We start from the raw sequence: 23,660 nt of genomic DNA on the forward strand, positions 1-23,660 counted from the left end.
GGTCATACAGCAAAGATTCAGCTGCATGGCTGTCTTTATAGTAATTATGATGCAAAATCAAAATGTGGCATTTTCAGATACAGAAATAAGTTGTTGCCTTTCAAATCTGATCCAGGTTACAGCATGAGTGCATTGGAATATTTTCACTCTATAAGGATTAAATGTTACAACAGTACTATTGTTCTCTGCTGAATGTTTTGTCTGCACACAGCTTCTGGACTACGTGGCACACTAATTCTTCACATACAGACAATGTGACTATTTTGATCTTGTATTTCCAAATCTAGGAATACCTTATTTTAATTTATGGGGGCTTGAAAGAAGACTAAGTTTCCTGAAGTTACTTCTTATTTGGATAAATGCTAAATTAGAACAATAGGAAAGTTAAGGGTTATGGGGAAAAGGCAGGTAGGTGGAGGTGAGTCCATGGCCAGATCAGTCATTGAATGGCAGAGCAGGCTCGATGGGCCGGATGGCCTACTCCTGCTCCTATTTCTTATGCTCGTATGTTAATAAGATCTCTTGCATTAATTTTCAGCTGATGTAACTTAGGGCCTAGAACTTGGTCATGAAGCAGTGCTTTTCCAGTGTTTTGTGCAGCAAAATCAAGTTCCCACAATCCAACCCAATTATCTGGTCTTCCTGGGTTAAATCGAGCCATTCTAAAAATTCAGCTGGTCATACTGATGCAAAATGCATTTGTAGTGTTAGCACGTCGAGGGGAAACTTTTGGAATAGATCCCACACAGGCATGAGGAATCCAGCTGAAGCAGATCTTCAATTGCCAGTTCTCTACCAGGCCAATCATACTTCTCATCTACCAACCTCAACCTACCGACTCCTCCATCTTGTACTAATTACCTAATTTCTGCAACCACTGATTGGCCAAGTGTGGGTCCCTAGTCTGTGGTGTAGTAATGTGTAGATTAACATATGGGAAACACAGAGCTCGAGAAGGTGTGGCTGCTTTGAGTCTTTTCACCAATGTTCACATGTGCACAATGCTACCCACGTGATCTGAGTCATATGTACAGCAATAGAAACCTGTGTCAACCAGTGTGCATATATTTACACCAATCTGTCACTAATCTCATTTTATTTTCTTCATTTTCTCATCAACTCCTCCCATATTCTACACTCAGCAATGAAGTGGCCAATTATCCTTTGGGATGTGGGAGGAAACCAAATCATTTGAGAGAAACACACACAACCACAGGGAGAACACAGTCTCTACACAAAGAGTATCAAAGGCCTGGACTGAATCAAATTGATTAAAATTGGCTCCATCAAGCATCAATTGGGTGTCTAGACTCCAGACAGCTTATCTCAATCTATTTTGATTTGCTATTCACCAATAACAGGAAATCGGTCATAGCTTTCTTGCCTGAATAGCCATGGGGCCACTTGTACATTTGGAGCAATGCTCTTGGTGGTACAACGGAGAGAAAATTCACAAATCTGAGGTGCAAAGGGACTTGGGATTCCTCATTCCCTGAAAGTTAATTTGTAGGTTCTGTTGGTGGTGAGGAAGGCAAATGCAATGTTAGCATTTAAACCTTTTTTATGCTGTGGATCAATACCATTAAGCAAGGGGTCCGTGGATCCCAGCTTTAAACTGATGTGATGTTACATGAAGTATTCTACAGCAGTTCCAGTTGCATTATCATACCAAGAGGATCTAAAATAACCTGAGAATATTTTGGCAGTGATGATGCTTGAGGAGGGGTGTATTTCATTGCTAAATGTACTGGCCCCTTTTATAAAAAATGTTTCCTAATTGGTAGTAGCTAACAAAGTTCTGGAGGCGCTCACAGCATCAGGCAGCATCTGTTGAGGGAAACAGGCATTTGATGTAGCTCATCCAATTGAGACGAGGACATGCCCTCTTTTCATTGCTACCAGCAGGGAGGAGGTACGGGAGCCTGAAGACACACACTCAGTATTTCAGGAACAGCTTCCTTCCCCCTGCCATCCAATTTCTGAATGGATATTGAACCCATGAACACTACCTCACTATTTCTTTGAAATTTTTAATTTTGCATGACTTATTTAATCTATTTGATATATATCACTCCAGATTTCAGTGTCTGACATCTCTTGTATCTCCTAAATGATAGTGTTACCCCTAACTCCTGTAAAGCCATTTCCTATGCATTAAGAAGGATGTAACAATGTTCAGGCTTTATAAGGCACTGGTGAGGCCTCACTTGGAGTATTGTGAGCAGTTTTGGGCCTCTTATCCAAGGACGTGCTGACATTGGAGAGGGGTCAGAGGAGTTTCATGAAAATGATTCAAGGTTTGAAAAGTCTGAGAAGTGTTTAATGGCTCTGGGCTTGTACTCAGTGGAATTCAGAACAACGTAGGAGGATCTCATTGAAACCTATCAAATGCTGAAAAGCCTCAACAGAGTAGACGTGGAGAAGATGTTTTCTATGGTGGACGAGTCTAAGACCGGAGGGCACCAACTCAAATAGAGAGACATCTATTTAGAATGGAGATGAGGAGGAATTTCTTTAGCCAGGGAGTGGTGAATCCGTGGAATTCGTTGCCACAGGCAGCTGTGGAGCCCAAGTCATTGGGTATATTTAAGGCAGAGGTTGATAGATTCTTGATTAGTCAGGGCATGAAAGGATACGGGGAGAAAGCAGGGGGTTGGGACTGAGATGGAAGTGGATCAGCCATGATGAAATGGCAGAGCAGGCTCGACAGGCCAAATGCCCTAATTCTGCTCCTGTATCTTATTGTCTTATGAACTGGACATGACGGATCACAGTACTGGCAGGTATTTCCAGTCACAAGACTATGCATGGCCAACAGGCTAAGCTACAAGCTACTATTTTCAGTAGCAATTCCCAAATGTTATGAATGGATCTCTTCATAGTCCTTTTGGTATAAACATTCTGTGACGCCACTCATAACGTGGCCAGCTTTTTATTCTCATTCAAATGTTTACCTAAATCTTTCCTGCTACTCAAAATATACTTACTTACGTGCTGTAGTACTGATCATCTGCATCACTCACGTTTAATCGGTTTCTGCCGCAGTAAAACCAGTCTGTTTCTGTAAGATGTACATCACATTTTCTATATTTGAATTAGAGCTTTCGTGAGGTGATTCTTGTAATTCACCCACTGGGCAACCGTTCGGATGTTTGATACTCAAAGTCATGATCAGATTAAGAATGGAGAATGTAATATGCCATATTCTGCTGGCTCTCATAACACCCACGACGATACTTGCCACCTTTTGCGCTGGGTGACTTTGTTTAATGTGTGGGGGCTGGTGTATTGCAGTCACCACACATTCCTTGCCAGATCAGGGACAGGGTCAGGACCCAGTGCAATGGAGTGCAAGACGACTGGGGACCTTTCAGTGCTGCAGCCTTCCTCCACTTTCACTGCTGTTGTTATGTGTCATCATCCTCCACCAACTCCTCCACTGATGTCTTGGTTGGATTATTCTTTGTCTGGAATCTCCCCCTTGACCTTAACGCCTACCAGTAGTAAAGTGCCTGATGTCTAAGCTCCAGAGACAGCATTGCTCTTGGGATCTCAAGAAATCACAAGCCTTCCACGACGACCATTGGAAAAGGACGATGACAACATCTTTTAACCCTCAGTATTGTTTTATGTACCAGGATCACAGCAAACACAACTTCTATATCTTGAAGTCACTGATATATTCACTGTATTCACACCCAGTCGTCATCACTGCACTGCCCAGAGAAAAAGTTCTCTTGTAACCTTGTACTCAATCTATATCCTCCTACTCCAGCAAGCAGCAACATCTCATATTGAAACCAAATAGATGCCTTTGGATCGATATAGTATTTCTACTCATTAATACAAAAGGAAATTTACAATTATCAATAAAACTTCATTTATTGAAGGCAATAAACTTGTAATCAATGGCAATATCTTGTACAATGATGTATCAAATGTTAGACCAAACAATATACTCAAGTTCTTAAAAGCACACCAGTAGAAATAAAGTGAGGGAGGATGAAATTTAGAAGCTGGGGTTAAACAGTGTCCATCTATATGTGATAGTGCTTCACCCCGTCCCCCCATTCCACCAAGCTCAAGGACAGCCTAACTAGGCCCTATGTGCTGGGGCCACTACCACACTGATCATTGGGGTCACAGGTAGCAGCATCTTGCATTCAAGTGCCCAGCTGCAATGATATTTGTCAGTAACGCTGGTCAAATGCAGGCAAAGATGGAATCAACTGAGAGCTCAACGCTAAACCAGCGTCTTGGTCGGAACTCTTTTTAAATTAGACATGGTTCCATTTTGCTGCGCACTTTGCTCTGTTTCACCTTGAGTGACAAACTAAGCACGTAAATGACATTATCTTCAGCACAAAACACTAATGAGAAATTATACTAGTGCTAGGGTGAATTGCAACAGGAAGTACTCAACTCAATATCGCAGTGGTCAGGATTTCCACTTAAAACAGACACAGTAACTTTGAGAAATGCAACATGCTTTTTTTTGTGCAAGTATTATGCATGCACATCAGCCCAGTGGTTTGCTTTTTAATGAATACAGTTTCTTGGCTACAAAGTTCTGTATGGATGGTGCAGATAGCCAATAATGCATGCATCTAGAATGGTTCAGGCACTTAATGTCACTAAGCAAACTCTAATCATCTCCCAAAGCTTCCAGAAACTTCTGTGAAGCTATTGCTCTATAAGAGCAGTGGTGATACAAATTACAATTGATAGATTGTCAGTATTGTTCTTACAGTATCAAGTGAGAATTAAGATGTTCACTCCTGTATTAATTGAATGTTTGCTATCTTCGTAAACCACTCAATTCACCCAGACCTGTCTGGATCAAATTTTCATGCCGGAATCTCAGGCATATTGATATACACAGCTTAGTTGTGTCACTTAGCTGACTATTCAGTTTGATTTTTTTAAGGGCAGTTATCCAATTGCCAAGAACAATCATGATCATGGAAAGACCATGATCACCCACGTCATATAACGAGCAAGTGGGTTATTCAAGGGATCCCTGGAGAAGAGTTTTATGGTGGTTCTGAATTTAATTGTTAATAAAGGAGGAATATTTGCAAATTACCCCTATTTATCTTGCTTTCTCCTGTATACTTTGGACAATGAGACAAAACTGTTAAAGATAATTAGATGTAAAAAGGGCGCTGTGTATTTCAAGGATAACTTCTTCTAAAGTCACAATCTTAAAGAAGCACCTCTCTGTGTAAAATATGAAATTATGGCTTACAAAACCTTCCAATCATTTTATCTCGAGGATTTGTTGAACTTCCATAAAAGTCATAAATGTAGTCTGCAACAGAGATACTTTGATCACTTAATGCCACAGATTCCTATTACTCCTTAATGCTATCTTAAAACTAGCAGGACCAGTATTGCATTATTGATATGCAAATCTAAAAGTGACTCTCCTCTTCCTCCACTGCCCTATTTAAACCTGGAATGAACTTCATGAGGCGCTTCCTGACACTTGGTCTCTTGCCTTTTCGAGGCATTGTCCCGCAGCTTCTGTGGAAGTCCCATGATGGAGACATCTGACCACTCCCACTGCTGGTCATACTTATGCTCCTACTCCTGCTCAGTTGGCTCTTGGGCGTAAATACTTCTGTATCTCTGTGGAAGACACAATCTTCGTCCATGCTGCTTCGCCTATAGTGGCTCCCAATGATCAAGTCATCAGACATCCCAGGCTGGAAGACTCCATCCTCGCTGTCATCAGTCATTAGGCTAAGCTGGCTCCGACAGCTACTGTCACTAGAAAACCTTTCCTTGTTTCGTACTGTTGACCCAAATAATGTCGTATCACCATACAGAATAGACTCAGAAGATTCTGTTGACTCATTGTTCCTTAAGAATCCTAAAAATTGAAACAATGGAAATATCATTAAAAACTGTGTTGTCTGAATAATCCCAATTTAAAGTTCCATGTACTACCAAAATGTGAATCTTTGCTCTGCGAAAATACCTACACCACCAGCCCTCCCACTGATTAGCTAAAGCTGCAGAGATTTGCAAGCTGTTAAAATGTTCCTTTGTATCACACACAGAAAATGTAAAAACATAAGAGATTCTGCAGATGCATGCACAAGATGCCAAGGGAACTCAGCAGGTCTGACAGCATCTATGGAGAGGAATAAACAGTCAACAGTTTCGGCTGGAACATTTTATCAGCACTAAAACTGTCTACTCAGATGGCAAATCAATCTCTGCCACGGCATTAAAGCTTTTAATTAGATTTGAATGCCTGTATGAATACTTTGTATTAATTTTGCCCAGGCAAAAGCAAAATAAGAAATAAAACACTTGAAAACAAAACTTCATGTTCTACAAAAATGAAAAAGTCAAGACTGTAATCTTTTCTCCTTGGCAACAAAATACTCAATGGAAAACAGTCAAGGAAAATTATTAAGTAATACTAACACAAATTTAGGGCACAAAATGGGCAAGAGGTTATAAGTTTACTTGCAGAGCCTCAGATTTAATCTTATGCAAGTAACTGAACTAACTGCAACTAAATAGTTTGAGGGCAAGAAGCTTGGGCAGAATCTTGCCATTCTTGTGGATATAGCCAGGTCTTACGTGCTGGCAGTAGCTGAGCAAATAAAATCAACGGAGTGTTTTTTTTATCAAAAGAAGGTATTGGATCAATAGTAGTATTTTTTTTTTAAATACTGAAGACGGGGCATATGATGAAGCTTTGCTCCAGATAGTTCTAAGTTGAAAACAATGTTGGATTTTGTGATGCAGACTATTGAACACTTGACACATCAGGTGAAATACTGCTTATTCATAACTGTTGAGATCCCTTATCTTGAACACAATTTTACCAGAAATAGTACCTCAATAAGTTTTGACCCACATTATTCTAATCTTTCATTTTAATTATAGAGTCGAAGAACACAACAGCACAAAAACGGAACCTTTGGTCCACCTAGTCCATGCTGAACCATTAATCTGCCCAGTCCCACTGATCTGCACCTGGATCACAGCCCGCCATATCCCCCCCATCCATGTACCTATCCAAATTTTCCTAATGTTGGAATTGACCCTGCATCCAACACTTGCACTGTGAGCTTGTTCCACAATCCCACCACCCTGAGTGAGATCCAAGCTTTCCCAAAAGCTCAGGTCCTCAAGTTCCGGCAACAACCTTGTAAATATTCCCTGTACTCTTTCAATTTTATTTGCAGCCTTCCTGTAGATAGGTGAACAAAACTGGACACCAAACTCCAAATTAGACCTCACCAACATCTTATACAATTCAAAGTTGAAAGTTCAAAGTAACTTTATTATCAAAGTACATACATGTCACCATTTACAACCCTGAGATTAATTTTCTTGCAGGCATACTCAATAAATGCATAATAGAACAGTACTCACAGTAGAATGAAGTTGGTGTGGTCTTTCATTGAGTGCTCAACCAATGTGCAAAAGACAGCTGACTGTGCAAATACAAAAAGAACCATTTGTCTTTTGTATGCTAGTTGAACGCTCAAGTTGGTGTGGTCTTTCAGTGATTCTAGTACGGTTATTTTTTCTATTATGGATTTATTGAGTATGCCCACAAGAAAATAAATCTCAGGTTGTGACATATACATACACACTTTGATAAAAATTTACTTTGAACTTTGAATTAAGATATTGGCGAGGCCAATTTCAACATAACATCAACCTGCTGTACTCAGTACATTGATTTATGAAGGCCAATGTGCCAAAAGCTTCCTTTACAACTCTACCTACCTGTTGCATCACTTTCAAGGAATTATGGAGCTGTATTCCAGCTGCCTCTTTCTACTACACCCCTCAGTGTTCTACTGCTCACCATATAAGACCTACCCTGGTTTATCCTTCCAAAGTGCAACACCTCACATTTGTCTGCATTAAATTCTACCTGCCATTTTTCGGCCCATTTTTCCATCTGGTCCAGATCCTGCTGTAAGCTTTGATAGTCTTTCTCACTGTCCACTACATCCCCAATCTTAGTGTCGTCCGCAAATTTGCCGATCCAGTTTACCACATTATCATCCAGATCATCGATGTGGACGAGAAACAATAGACACAGCACCAATTGAGATGGCACTCCATTCATCACAGGCCTCCAGTCAGAGAGGCAACCAACTACAGACACACTCTGACTCCTTCTGCAAAGCCAAAGTCCAATCTACTTTACCACCTCATCTTGAATGCCGAGTGACTGATCCTTCTTGACCAACATCCCATGCGGGAACTTGTCAAATGCCATGCTAAAGTCCATGTAAACAACATCCACTGCCTTGCCTTCATCATTCAAACACTCAAACATCCAGTCCCTTAGAACACTGTCCAATAACTGTCCCATTACTAATGTCAGGCTCACCAGCCTATAGTTTCCTGGCTTAATCTTAGAGCCTTTGGAAAAACATTAGCTGCCATCCAATCCTCCAGCACTTCACCCATGCCATGAGTCTCTGGTAAAGAAGGCAAAAGCATTTATTTCAAGGGGAATAGAATATAAAAGCAAGGAGATAATGCTGAACCTTTATAAGACACTAATCAGGCCATACTTGGAGTATTGTCAACAGTTTTGGGCCCCATATCTCAGAAAGGATGTGTTGTCATTGGAGAGAATCCAGAGGAGGTTCACAAGGATGATTCTGGGAATGAAAGGGTAACATATCAGGAATGTTTGGCAGCTTTGGGCTTTAGAAGAATGCTGGGGGGGGGGGGGGGGATCTCATTGAAACCTACCGAACGTTGAAAGGACTAGATAGGTTTGATGTTGAGAGGATGCTTCCTATGGTGGGAGTATCCTGAAATGGAGGGCACAGCCTCAAAATTGAGGGGCGACCCTTTAGAGCAGATGTGAGGAGGAATTTTTTTTAGCCAGAGAGTAGTAAATCTGCGGAATGCTCTGCCACAAACTGCGATGGAGGCCAAGTCCGTACATATCTTTAAGGCTGAAGTTGATTGTTTCCTGTTCGGTCAGGGCATCAAAGGATATGGGGAGAAGGCAGGTGTATGGGGTTGAGTGGGATCCGGGATGATGGAGCAGACTCAATGGGCAGAATGGCCTAATTCTGCTCCTATGTCTTCTGGTCTTATGGCCAAGAATGTTTTAAATATCGCTGCCAGGGCCCCTGCACAGGGTCCAAGGGAATACACTGTTAGGCCCTGGAGATTTATCCACCCTAATTTGCCTCAAGACAGCAAATACCTCCTCCTCAGTAATCTGTATAGTGTCCATGACTTCACTGCTGCTTTGCCTTACATCTATAGACACCATGTCTATCTTCTAAGTAAATACAGATACAAAAAAATACATTTACGATCTCCCCCATCTCTTTCAGCTCCATGCATAGATTACCTCTCTGAGGTTCTAGAAGACCAGTTTTGTCCATGGCTATCCTTTTGTTCTTAACATATCTGTAGAAGCCTTTTGAATTCTCCTTCACCTTGTGTGCTAGAGCAACCTCATACCTTTTTTCGCCCTCCTAATTTCTTTCTTAAGTGTTCCCTTGCATTTTTAACACTCTTCAATTACCTCATTTACTCCTTCCTGCCTATACCTGCTATGCACCTCCTTTTTCTTAACCAGAGCCTCAATATCTCTCAAAAAAACAAGGTTTCCTAAACCTGTTATCTTTGCCTTTTATCTGACAGGAACATACAAATACTGGTACTCATAATTCATTTTTAAAGGCCTCCCACTTACCAAGTATACTTTTGTAAGAAAAAAAACCTCTCCCAATGCACACTTGCCAGATCCTTTCTGATACCATCAAAATTGGCCTTTTCCCAATTTATAATCTCAACCTAAGGGCCCGACCTATCCTTTTCTATAATTACCTTGAAACTAATGGCATTTGATCACTAGGTGCAAAGTATTGGAGAGATTTTCTATTGGAGAGAGTATGGGAGGAGGCGATAGCAGCACGCCTTGTGCGCGCAGCTCTCCGGTGAAAATGATATCGTATCCGTTAAATAGGGGCCGTGGACAATTCTGATTTGATGGAGACAGACGTGAAAGCACAGGGGAACTTCTGGAGAAATTTCTGAAACGCCAGTTCGCTGCCGTTGTTACTGCGCGATCGAGAATCTTCTGGAGGGAAGACCTCAAAATCGCCGGCTTTGCCTGCTGCTGGCAACCGAGACTGAGGTCGAATCGTTCGGATAGAGATGGTGCTCGGTACTTGGTGTCGGAGGGCTGATCGGAGGCTCGAAGCTTTCGGACAACTCAGAGTCGGACTATGGTCAGACATGGGAGGGAGGAGTTTTCTTCCTTCTCCTGTCTGTGTGAGAGGTGGGACTTTCAAGAAACTTTGAACTCCTTTACTGTGCCATGGACTGTTCTTCATTAAGTTATGGTATTGTTGCACTGTTGTAACTATATGTTATAATTATGTGGTTTTGTTAGTTTTTTCAGTCTTGGTCTGTCCTGTGTTTTGTGATATCACACCGGAGGAATATTGTATCATTTCTTAATGCATGCATTACTAAATGACAATAAAAGAGGACTGCGTGTCCTCATAATCTAATCTAAAATTGACTCCTCTAAATTCCACAGACTATAATATAATCCCATTAACATTGTCATACTTTTCTTCATCCTCAGTTCTACCATAAAGCCTCACTAGTTGACCTCCCCAGTCTGTCCTGTTTGAGGACTGCCATGACATTTTCCCTGACTAATAATGCCATCCCTCCCACTTTAATCATTCCTGCTCTATTTTAACTAAAACAACGTAACCCTGGAACATTGAGCTGCCAGTCCTGCCCCCTTCTACAACCAAGTCTCACTAATTGCCACAATGTTTTAATTCCATGTGCTGATCATTGCCCCAAGCTCATCGGCCTTTCCCACAATATTCCTTGCATTGAAATATATGCAGCTCAGAACATTAGTCCCACCACGCTCAACCTTTCAATTCCTGACTTTGTATGCAAGCCCAACAACGTCCTTCTTCATAACCACGCTATTATCTGTACTCGCGCTCTGTTTCCTATCCCCCCTGAAAATCTAGTTCACCTTTCATTATATAACAAGTTTCAATGCAAACTTTAAAATTGTGCAGCAGTTAAAACGATGCTGCTGTGGTTTCCGACAGAAACTCACCATGAACAAGGCGTTGTTCTTGTAACATAAGTGACCTGTACTCCACCCATTTCTCTTGAAGTGTTTTCTATGAGACATAGGAAAGTAGTGTTAGTAAATGCTAAATATATGATAGTTTTCTGCAGAGTTTGGAAATGCAGCATTAGCTTATTTTTCAGTAGACAGTTCTGCCCATTTCAAAGCAGTAGCATTAATCAAATAATAACTAGTTACTTAATTACTGATGATCACTGAAAATAATTTGCTCTAAGTGAGGCATTTAATTCTTTACAAGTTTACAAAGGAGCAATAAAAGTGATGTTAAAGCTTTAAAACTCAAAATATTGTATATAAAGGATATCTGAACTGAAACTAGAAATTGCTGGGAATAAATAGTCAGCAAGTTAAGCAGCAAATGCAGAAAGAGAAAAAAAAGAGTTAAGTTTCAAATAAACACCCAATTCTGTTGAACAGTCTTTGGCCTGAAGCATTGACTCTCTTTCTGTTGATGCTGCCTAACATTTTTCAGTTTTCCAAAAATTTTCTAATTTTATTTTGTATTTCCAGCATCTGCAAGTTTTTCCATTATTATTTTTATGCATTTTGTTTTTCACTTCAAATGCAATATTGAAAAAGCAACTTCATGTGGCATTGCTAAATTAAGGCACAAATTTCACAGCATTTCTCTGTTTTTCCATAGCATTTTGGCACTGTCAAAAATAACTGCAGCAGTGGGCCACTTATTTTGGTGCAAGTTCACCACAGAAAGAGAAAAGTGAGCTCAGGTGATCTTTCTGTCAAATACATCTAAAAAAAACAGTTTCACTTATATGCACCGAACTTTCTCTGAGTCTTAAAGGAAAATTAGCCTGTATAGCTTTCTGTTTTAGGATCATAAAAGTCTTGCTTAATCAGCCATTTGCTCTTATTATTTCATAACTGATAAAATTGTGAAAATACCTTTAAAAAGTACAATCTTGCTTCAAGTTCACCTCTTTTAACAGAATTTTTATTGACAGTCATAAGGCTGTGAAAAGATAAAACAGTTAAGTGTGAATACAGAAACTATTATCTGAGACAACCTTGCTCTAACAGGATATGCACTTCCCGCCATTGACGTCAAGTGTCTAGCCTATGCACATTCTACAGGATGCACTGCAGCAACGCTGCAAAGTTACTTCAACAATTCCTCAACCACCATGAAAAACATGAGCAGAACCATGAAGTGAACACCATCAGATTTAAAGATAAATCAGAACTATCCTAGTCAAGACCGGTCATTGATCTTTTTTCGCTGATACTGGGTGAAACTCACAGCAGAAAAAATAAAGATGCTGCAAACATTCAGCAGGTCTGGCAGCATCTGAATGGATGCTGAAAGGGTTAACATTTCAGTTTGAAGATCCTTATCAGAATTGGGAAACAGAGAAAGCGAGCTACTTTTACACTGCATGTGGGAGGAATGGATAGGATAAAGGGAGTTTCCCAGGTATTTGAGTGAAGCATTGAGAACAATCAGGGTACAGAATGTACTTTGGATTGGGGACTTCAGTGCCCATCACAAGAAGCTTGACGGCAGCTCCACAGATCAAGAAGAGTGGCATAACTGTCAAACTGGACCTGAAGCAGGAAATACCGCGCTGTGCAAAAGTCTTTGGCAATGATGGCGCTTTCAGTGATCTATGCACTTATAGTCCTACGTCCCTCTGTTCCTTACCATTGTACAAGTCCTACATAGATCTGACTTTCTAAAATGCATCACCTCACACTTATCTGTCTTGAAAGCTATTTGCCAATCCTCAGCCTACTTTCCTAACTGATCAACTCCCCTTGTAATCTATAATAACCTTCATCACTATTAGTAACACCTCCCAATTTCATATCATCCGCAAACTTACTGATCAAGACGTGTGTGTTCATATCCAAATAAGTTACATAAACAAAAAGCCCTCATCTACCTTTTGGTTACCTCTTCAAACAACTCTACAATGCTCATCAAGCAAAAGTTCACATGTATAAAACCATGCTGACTCCTCCTAATCAGACTGTGTCTATCCAAATGATGGTAGGTCTTGTTCTATGGTATTCCATCCAGTAACTTCCCCACTACTGGCTGACTGGCCTATAGTTTCTTGGTTTACACCCCCGATCCTTTTCAAACATTAGCCACCATTAGGAGGGTTGTTTAAAGTCAGTCACCTGAGCCTCAGGACAATGCAGCAATATTTGCTAAGGGTGTTATCTGAGGACCAACTCTCATAAGTTCAAAAATCATGTTAATTTCTAATGACTGCATAATGCTCAAACCCATTCTGCCACTCCTCAGCAAATTAATCAGTCTATCCCTGCAGGCAGCACAATCTAGACAACATTCATGCATACACTGGTAAGCATCATGTTTCATTTGAAGCACCAAATCCCAGGAATCGTCCTTATGACTGCAAGTGTGCCGTTAAAAACAGAAAGCGATTGCTGTTAAAATTTTCTTGACAACTCTATGTCTATTATTTGCTATGGTAAGCGGAAACATTGAAGAACCTACAAACTTTACACAGGGATTGAGTCTGGGATATTCCTGTTTGCAGGATTGCTTGACAATTTTCCAAAGCAACGTTAAAAGGAAACATATTTTATAAGAAAACAATACATACTGAAATGCTGAAATAAAAAGAGGGAATGCAGCAACTGCACAGCAGGTTATAGAGCAGTTTAATGTTTCAGCTTGATGATCTTTCATCATCTGATGAAAGGTCACTGACTTGAAATGTTGTCTCTGTTTCTCACTGCATTGACGTTACCTAAGCTGCTGATGTTTCCAGCATCCTCATTTTTATCTATAAAAGAGAACAGTGATTCCTAAGTAGAACGGCAAAGACGGCAGACATTATATTGATGAGGTCAAAAGGTACAAGTGGACCATTTGCCCTGCATACACAAGGGGTTAATCTGCTCTTGTGGGAGAATTATGCTTTCAAAGTCATACAGGAGGGCACAGAAGAGCAATGCAGCCAGGCGTGAGATATGGAAGGCACATTTGGTGCTGGCAACAAGGCTGGAGACATAGAAATCAACTCGAGCCTCCTAACTGCACAAACTAAAGATGAGATCGGCTCCAAGGACATCATGGTACCATCAGAGATTTTCAGAAGCAACAAGTTTGGTAAATGTGACCATTTTGAAGGCAGTGGAAAAAGAAGTGCAGTTTTCACATCTTAGAATGGGTATTGTGGGATGATAGAATATCAATGAGGAAGATTCAAGTGATATATTCGATGCACTGGGTTGAGAAAGCATGCAGAATAGCCGTCACTGCAGAAACAGCAGTTAAAAGGGCAAGCTATTCACTCAAGCATAGTTTCAATGTGCAATGAGGAAAGAGGTACACAAAAATGTTAACAGTGGTTTCTTCGGGGGTGGGCATCACATGTGGCTGGGTAAAAAGACCAGAAGCTCATGCAACTGCAAAAAGAAGGGGGAGGGGAGGCCTGTGAGTCAGAAACACTTCAACCACTTCCTGTTTTGAACACCTACGCAGGGGGGACTATTGAAGTTTGTAAAGATCGACTGCTAAGTCCGTAACAAAGAAAAATGGGCCCACTTGCCTGTTGTGGTATTGAGCTAGCAGCAGTCATGCTCCTAGATGCTTTCAGACTGAGGTATCATGAGTTTAGGAGAGAGCCAAGAATCGCTCATGTTTTGGGGTGCATTGGCCTTAAGCAAACAGACCACTGGTCAGCTGAGCTTGAGTGGCACAAGCAAATCTTAATTTTGCAAGCAATGATTAGCAGACCAATAGGTTGCAGATACAGTAATTGGTATGGAAGATTTTCGTTCAATAACTAAGATAGAGCAAGAGAAAGTACAAGCTGGGTTTGGATCTGAAACAGGGAAGTGGGGAATGGTACTTTGGATTACTCAGTGAGCCGGCTAAACGGCCTCCTCCATTGTGAGTTACATGGGATATCTGTGGGGTGGAGCCCTGGTCAAACCAAAAAAAATATGAACTGGATGAAACTGCCTTTTATGTTGGCAGTCGATTGTTTGGAAATGGGTTTAGTATAGATCAATGTGCAGCGGCTGGTATGGACAAAATGGCCCAGGAGTCATACAGCACAGAAAGTTCAAAGCGCAAAGTATATTTTTTTATTCAAAGTATGTATACATTACACAACCTTGAGATTCATCTTTTTACAGGCAGCCACAAAGCAAAGAAGCCGCAAAAGAATCCCTAAAAAAAAAAAGGCTCCATTGACTTTCATTTCTGCCCAAGCCTCATATTCCTATCCTCACTATCAACAGCACCCCCAATTTTTGCTTCATCTGCGAAAGTCATGCAAGGCTTTCTAACCATCACATCCAAGCTGAGTGCTCATCTACGCTAATACCATCTTCAGGCACTTGGTCTGTAGCATCCAAAGCCTTGGTAATTGAAGCATTCATGTGAGAATCAGCTGTGAACTTACTAAAATAAACTAAAGCAAAAACAAAACAACAAGCTGCTAGAGGAAGTTAGTGGATCATCAGCATCTGTGGAGGCAAAGGGATAGTCAACATTTATATCGAGACCAATCATACTTCTCACTTTCATGTCCAAGTCATTGGTGCATCTAACAAATAGCAAGAGTGATAACATTTTGATCCTGACAGATATCATCACTCACAGGCTTTTGTATCAAAAAACTACCTCCAAGCCAGTAATCACATCAACTTCAGATCCACTTTGCCAAATGACCACATAGGATCTAACCTTTGTCACTCTAGCAAAGCCATGCTATCTTTGATTACTTCCTGCCTTTCCAAGTGTAGAATAATTCTGACCACAGATATCTTTTTGAATATCTTCTGTGTCACTGGCATTGGATTCACAGTCATTATCTGGCTTATACTTGCTGCCTTTCTTGAATTAGGGTACTAAATTTGCTGCATTTTTTAATCCTCCTATTGAGATTCACCCAGTTTTTGTTCTCTATAACTGCCATATATTTCCTAGAAGAGGCTCACTAAGGATAGGTGAGCCAGCATTTTGAATAAAACATGTTCATTTGTGTACTAACAAAACCAGAGAGGTCTATAGGATATTTCAATAAGGCCTATGGTGAAACCAAATTATGATAAACGCAGTTCTGGGGAATTCTGATTTATTTTGAAAAGGTAGAATCAGAAGCAAGTACTCCTTCTATGACAATAAGGAGAATACTGGGGGAACTGTTCAAGAACCATGGATCTGCAGTATTGACCATTCAGATGCTGCCAGCAAAAGTGAATAAATATCTTCTTTAAAGTGGATTAGCAAATGAAGCAGATACTGAATTATGATGGTGCCCACATGCTAGAAAAGTTGTTGAAAATAGAAAAGTCTCTGGAGGCCATCAGGAGAACAAGAAACAGGCCTACAAAGCAAAGACGAATTGGTTGGGAATTCTGAAGAGCAGTGAGATTTCTCAGAGTTTCACATATCAAAAACCATTCAGCATTTTCAGAATAATGGGGCCCCTTAGGAATCTCAATGGCAAGCAATTCAGAGAAGATCCTGCAATCTGTTTGAAAAGTCTCAGAGAAGCAATTCACAAAGAATTCAGGTAATGGCTGGGATATTACAAAGATTCATGAACAACAGACAAATATCCATTAAGTAGGTCACAATATTAATGGAGAAGATGAGACTGCACATATTCTAGAAAAGACTTAAGTTTCTTTAAGGGTTGTTGAGCGGCCTGAAGTGAATACACTTTGAGTTGGATGGACTAGAACTGAACATTGCAATGTTCAGAGAATTCAAAGGCTCTCAAGATGCTGTACGAACAGTCTTACAATAGGTATTGAATTATTAGTGTTAGCCCAATACACAGGTTGAATATGGTCATGGCTAGAATAATGTAGTATTTTCTGCCATCCAATTTGAAGATGCTGCAGTCAGCATCCCCTTTTGGTCAATGTCCCCAGTCTTCCCAGAGACTGCAAGCACTCCACTTACACACCAACATCCTAGAAAGATCACACATCCACCAAGCTCTTTAAGAAGGCAAAAGAAAGGAAATTATAGTCCAGTTAGCCGAACCTCAGTGGTTGGGAATGTGTTGGAGTCCATTATTAAGGTTGAGGTTTCGGTATACTTGGAGACTAATGATAAAATAATTTAAAGTCAGCATGGTTTCTGTCAAGGGAAATCTGGCCTGACAAATCTGTTAGAGTTCAGCGAGGAAGTAACAAGCAGGGTGGACAAAGGAGAGGCAGTGGATGTCACTTACTTGGATTTTCAGAAGGCATTTGATAAGGTGCCACATATGAGGCTGCTTAACAAGACAAAATCCTATGGCATTTCAGGCATGGCTATTGGAATGGCTGACAGGCAGGAGGCAGTGAGTGGGAATAAAAGGGGCCTTTTCTGGTTGGCTGCCAGTGACTAGTGGTGTTCCTCAGGGGTCAGTATTAGGACTGCTACTTTTCACATTGTTTGTCAATGATTTTGATAATTTGTGGCAAAGTTTGCAGATGATACAAAGATAGGTGGAGGCGTAGGTAGTGCTGAGGAAGCAATGCGATTGGAAGAAATGGGCAAAAAAGTGGCTGAAGGAATATAGTGTTGGGAAATGTATGATAATGCATTTTATGAAGGGAACAATAGTGTGGACTATTATCTAAATGGGGAGAAGGTTCAAACATCAGAGGTGCAAAGGGACTTAGGAGTCCTCATGCAAGACTCCCAGAAGGTTAATTTACAGGTTGAGTCTGTGGCAAAGGAGGCAAATGCAATGCTGAGCCTTTATAAGGCACTAGTCAGGTCACACTTGGAGAATTGTTAACAGTTTTGGGTCCCATATCTCAGAAAGGATGTGTTCCCATTAGAGAGAGTCCAGAGGAGGTTCACGAGGATGATTCTGGGAATGAAGGGGAGTGTTTGGCAGCTTTGGGCCTGTATTCACTAGAAGTTAAAAGAATGTGGGGGTATCTCATTGAAACCTACTGAATGTTGAAAGACTAGATAGGGTGGATGTGGAGAGGATGTTTCTTATGGTGGGGGTATCCAGAACGAGAGGGCATAGCCTCAAATGCGAGGCCTTTAGAACAGAGGCAAGGAGGATTTTTTTTAGCCAGCAAGCAGTGAATCTTTGGAATGTTCTGCCACAGACCATGGAGGAGACCAAGTCCATTGGAATTTTTAAGGTGGAAGTTAGTTGTTTCCTGATCGGTCAGGGAGTCAAAGGATATGGTGAGAAGGCAGGTGCATGGGGTTGAATGGGATCTGGGATCAGCCATGATGGAATAGTGCAGCAGACTCAATGGGCTGAATGGCCTAATTCTGCTCCTGTCTGATGGCCTTATGGCAAGATTAGGTATTTTGGAAAAATCCCAGACAACGAAAGTCATAGAATATGATTTTATACCTTTCAAAACTCTAATCCACTGATGAGGACTCAGGTGCCCTCCTCCTGTAGTCTATAATCAGCTCCTTGGGATTGCTGACATTGAATGAGAAGTTGATTTAGCTCACAATAGTGGTGTCATCAGCAAACTTAAAGGTGGCATTGAAGCTGTACCTAGCCTCACAGTCATTAAGTATAAGGTAAGTAGAGCAGGGGGCTAAGCACACAGCCTTGTGGTGCACCTGCACAGTTGAAGATTGTGATGGAGGTGTCGTTGCCAATCTGAACTGACTGGGGACTGCAAGAAAGGAAATTGAGGACCCAGCTGCACAAGGAGGAATGAGGCCTAGGTCTTGGAGCTTATTGATTAGGTTTTAGGGGGTGATATTATTGAATTCGGAGCTGTAGTCAATGACAGCATCCTGATGTATGCATCTTCACTGTCCAGATGTTCCAAGCTTGAGTGAAGAGCCAATGAAATGGCATCTGCTGTTGACCTGTCATGACTGTAGGCAAACTGGAGCAGATCCAAGTTGCTCCTCAGGCAGGAGCTGATATGTTTCATCACCAACCTCTCAAAGCATTTCATCACAGTGGATGCAAGTGCTACTGAATGACAGTAATTGAGGCTAGTTACTGAAGTCTTCTTGGGAACAGGTATAATTGAAGCCTGCTTGAAGCTGGGGGGTACCTCAGAATGCTGAAGTGAGACATTAAGGATAGCAGTGAACAGTCCAGCCAGTTGATCAGCGCAGGTCTTTAGTGCTTGGCCAGGTACCCTGCCTGGGTCAGATGCTTTCCATGGGTTCACCTTCCAGAAGGATGCTCTCATGTTAGTCTCAAAGACTGAAATGACAGGGCCATCAGGAGCTATGGGAACTTGTGAAGGTGCCAAGTTTTGTCAGTCAAAGCAAACATAAATGGCATTGATCTCATCTGGGAGCGAGACCTTGTTGCCACTTACAGAATATCACTTGGTTTTACTTTGTAGGAGGGCAAAGTAAAAGCATTCATGCCCTGCTACAGCTGCCAAGCATCCTTCTGCAATTCCAGTTTGGTCTGGAATTGCCACTTCACATATGAGATGGCTTTCCAGAGGTCGTATCTGGATCTCCTGTACTCTACTTGGTCGCCAAATCTAAACAGCACTGACCTGGCCCTCAGCAGATTGCAGATCTCTAGGTTCATCCAGGTCCTCTGGTTAGGGAAGATACTAAATGATTTTGTGGGCACTCACTCATCCATGACTAACAATGAAGTCTGTGATAACCTTAGCATATTCATTCCAATCCTCTGATGAGTCTTTGAACTTAGCTTGGTCCAAGCCACTCCTCTGCCTCCCCCAACCACCACCTTGTTCTCCAAGAAGTACATGAGTTTAACAAATTTAAGATTAGTTAAGCTCATCTGGTAATTACAATTACATCTTTTAGTACTATTGCCACAGAGTTGCTTGGTGGAATCAATACCAAAATTGCAACTACAGTTGGTAACAGAAGCATCAAGTTCTCCTTGAAATTTTGAACAATCCTTTACATGTAACACTTACCTTAATATATTGCCAGACGATTTAATTAGGTTGACAATTTCTCGGTGACAAAATCCTTCAGTGTCTATACCATTTATGTTAATTAGCATATCGCCTATGATTAAAAAAACACAAAATGAGTCGTTGTCCTACAGATGTAGGAAACTGTACACTAAGCTTCCTGTGATTACTGCAGATCAATGAAAAAGGCAAAACCAAACAGATCAGGAGGGGAAGTGATCATTTACCAGGCTTCAGCCCTGCGCAGTGAGATGGACTATTATCATGGACCTTGCAGACAAAAGTGTATCTCTCCATTGTATTTGCATTCTTCTGGTTCATCCCAAGTGTCTAAATAAAAATAATAATTTTGATTATTGCAAAAAATAATTGTAAATATTTGTCAATTTTTTTTGTTTAAAATAATTACAGGATATGTAAAAAATTTCTCACCTGAATCTCAAATCCAAAAGTTTCATTATCTTGCTTATTTATAACAATCATGGTTCTACTTGTAAAACAAAGATAAGTTAATATTAATTTTCATTCTACTGATTCTATTCTTTCAAAGTAAAACACATTTATGCAAATATTAGACCATAAGACCATAAGATATAGGGGCAGAATTAGGACATTTGGCCCATCGAGTCTGCTCCACCATTTCATAATGGTTGAACCATTTTCCCTCTCAGCCCCAATCTCCTCCTGCCTTCTTCCCGTATCTCTTCAAGCCCTGACTAATCAAGAATCTATCAACCCCTGCCTTAAATATACCCAATGACTTGGCCTCTACAGATGCCTGTGGTAATGAATTCCACAGAGTCACCACTTTCTGGCTAAAGAAATTCCTCCTCATCTCCATTCCAAAAGGACGCCCTTCTATTTTGAGGCTGTGGCTTCTGGTCTTAGACTCTCCCACCATAGGAGACATCCTTTCTATTGAGACCTTTCAACATTCGATGGGTTTCAATGAGGTCACCCCTCATTATTCTGAACAATGAGTCAATGCCCAGAGCCATATTATTTCCAATAAAAACAGAAATTGCTGGAAACACTCATTTGCATTTGGAGAAATGAGTTACTTTTCAAGTTGAAGACCCTTTGACTGGAAACAGTAAACTTGGTTTCTCCCTCTACTTAGGCTGCCTGATCTGCTAAGAGCTTCCAGCATCTTCTGTTGTTATTATTAGAATGGACCTCTCTAAAACATCTAATCATTCCCTCACAACACTGGGTGATAGAGTCATTCATTACCCATCTTCATTTCTACAGAGAGCTATCATCCAAACATATATTCATACTGACAATGTAGATTTTCTTTACTATTACCAAAACATATTTAAATTCCAAGGTTCCAAGATTTTCCAAGATTACCATTCCAAAACAATGAATATACAGTATAAACATCTTACTTTTTAAAATCTGATGCATCAGCCAAAGAGTTTGATCTAGTCAAAACAAGCTGTAAAGGAAATGGTCAAAATTATTGTTCTCTTCAACAACTTTAATTTTTTCAAAGTGTAAGATAATCTATGTACACTTTATACCAAAACGAGCCCAATTAATTAACTTAATTAGAATCCCATTCATTTTGTACCGTGTAGAACTTTTCAAGATCTGTCACTTCTATACCCTACATTGATTGAGTAAATTGAGACAAATGCAGTACAGTACATGCATTGTGTCCTATTTCAATCTCGCCAACTTTGCACTATGTTACATTACTCCAAGGGAAATTAGTCAGATATTCAAAACCGTTTTCTCCAAAACATAGAAGAAAAACTTTAAGAACATACATGGTGCTACAAACATAAATACGTATACATAATCGAAATGTTTGCCTTAATTGCTTCTTAAAGTGGGACTATAAACCTGGAGATGACTGATTTACCTGTTTGTACTTCCGCGGCAGAGTTCCTAAAACGAGAAGCTGTCTGTTATCTGTTTCTCCGAAGTAACTCTCATTGGAGTTCTCCGAACAGGAGTCGTAGCTGGATGATAAGGAATTCATCGCCATGTAGTTCGCTTTGCCATTCAGTGAAAGAGCACTCTAAACATTCATAGTTTAGTTTGCAGATCAGTGAGTCTCATTACAGCAAAGTTACCTCCGTGCAGTTGAGCAAAAAGTTACTCGTCCCCAAGACTCCCACAAAGTAAGCATAAAGTCGGAAATTCGAGTCATGTGATTTAGTTTTGTGGGGTTTTTTTTGCATCTCACCTCTCTCGCTTTGGAGTTCACGTTTATGCAAGTTGCTGATTGAAGATAAACTTTGTGCAAAGCGCTGAGCTCGGGCAACACGGCAATGCAGACAAGCATTGCTAGCGTTGGGATTTAGACATTAGTGCTAATCACAATTTGCGCATTGCAGGGCTCCTCCCATGAACTAAGAAATACAGTTACCGTCGGAGTACGAATGGATCGAAAACAGTTTTGGTTGCTGCCCCTTCTCTTTGTCCCCGAGGGTCCCTGGGGCGGTTGGAACTGGGGTTGCAGTGACAGTCGAACCACACTGTCATTCAAAGCACCAGTTTACAACCTTTTAGCTTATATCACTAGACCACCCGCCGCCCCTGTTGAATGAACCGCTTTATTACCGGCTGCGTTAACTCTTGGAGAAAAACACAAGAGAAACGGTGGGGTGGGAGGGAATAATACCAATGAAAGGGGGAAAAACTAGGAAAGACAGTTCTAATCCCAAATTGCATTGAGACTGATTTCAACAAGACCAAAATATACATTACGCAATACTGTACCTAAATTACCTTCTGTCCACTGTGCAGCTTGAACAATGATCGTGGTGTTGTAACGTGAACAAAGTCAGCAGACAGACACTGAAGCGAGTGGATACAGAAGTGATTTATTCAACAAAAATGAGCAACAGGTGCAGATTGAGTCACTCATTGAAGAGGAGGCCTCCCGGCCCAATATTACATGACATTTTTATATGCTGAAGATCAAACAATTCTATAGTTACAATGTATCTTCAATGCCTCCTTTGAATTACATACAGTTTTCACACACCTCCTTCTTCATACCCACACTCCAGACACCCAAAGTGAATGTTAATCTCCACTGGCTGTAGGCCACATTCATGCACCTGGGGTCTAGTTGTTCTGAGCTGCAGTTTAAATCCAAACTGCAATCCACAAATTTTGTTGCTGGTGAAATTAATATTTGCTATATACCCCCAGCTCCAGAATACACCCCAAGAGTACACCCACTGAGAAATGAAATTCCTTCTATGTTTACTTAACTGTGGACGTTCATTCTGCCTCACTCCAACCTATCTCCTTCAAACTCGGTACCCACATTTCCTGAGCTCAAAGTTCAAAGTAAACTTATTATCAAAGTACATACAATGTCACCATATATAACACTGATATTCATTTTCTTGCAGGCATGCTCAGTAAATCCAAGAACCATAATAGAATCAATAAAAGATCGCACGCAACAGGATTGTCAGAACGTTCGGATATGGCCCAAGTGTGGAGCAAGAGACACTGAACCGGGTCCACAGATCACAGATTTTAATGTGAACAGAGTTAGAGGGAAAAGAAAACAATAAACACGAGGCCAAACAGGGCCATTAACTAAAACTCTCAAGTGGAAAATAAAGCCAACATCGCGGCTGAAAGGAATAACTAAATATAAAATGAATTCCGCTAGTCTTCAGAGTCA

At 40.8% G+C, this 23,660-nt stretch overlaps 1 protein-coding gene across 2 annotated transcripts; it reads right to left on the reverse strand.

Moving 5' to 3' along the window:
* Positions 1-3,901: 3,901 nt before the first annotated feature.
* On the reverse strand, positions 3,902-22,289 carry cytip (cytohesin 1 interacting protein). 2 transcript variants are annotated; one of them, XM_063052285.1, is made up of 8 exons: positions 21,873-22,289; positions 21,394-21,443; positions 20,435-20,489; positions 20,230-20,332; positions 20,003-20,096; positions 12,050-12,116; positions 11,111-11,177; positions 3,902-5,875 (listed from the first exon to the last, which is right to left on the reverse strand). In XM_063052285.1, exons 1-8 carry the CDS (start codon positions 21,996-21,998, stop codon positions 5,415-5,417), a joined length of 1,023 nt encoding a protein of 340 aa, XP_062908355.1. In that variant the 5' UTR covers positions 21,999-22,289; the 3' UTR covers positions 3,902-5,414. The 2 variants fall into 2 exon arrangements, with proteins under 2 accessions (XP_062908355.1, XP_062908354.1); XM_063052284.1 differs by having other exon boundaries at positions 20,435-20,492.
* Between the last annotated feature and the right edge of the window lie 1,371 nt (positions 22,290-23,660).

This window comes from Mobula hypostoma, chromosome 6 (genome assembly GCF_963921235.1).
Source record: "Mobula hypostoma chromosome 6, sMobHyp1.1, whole genome shotgun sequence".
Lineage (NCBI taxonomy): Eukaryota > Metazoa > Chordata > Chondrichthyes > Myliobatiformes > Myliobatidae > Mobula > Mobula hypostoma.

Excerpts from the sequence above, each read along its gene's own strand:
- cytip (XM_063052284.1), bottom strand. The coding sequence starts at position 21,998 with ATGGCGATGAATTCCTTATCATCCAGCTACGACTCCTGTTCGGAGAAC. Across the intron at positions 20,097-20,229 it reads CTGCGCAGGGCTGAAGCCTG|GCGATATGCTAATTAACATA; the intron begins GTAAATGATCAC and ends TTTTAATCATAG. Across the intron at positions 5,876-11,110 it reads AGAACAACGCCTTGTTCATG|GATTCTTAAGGAACAATGAG; the intron begins GTGAGTTTCTGT and ends TTCAATTTTTAG.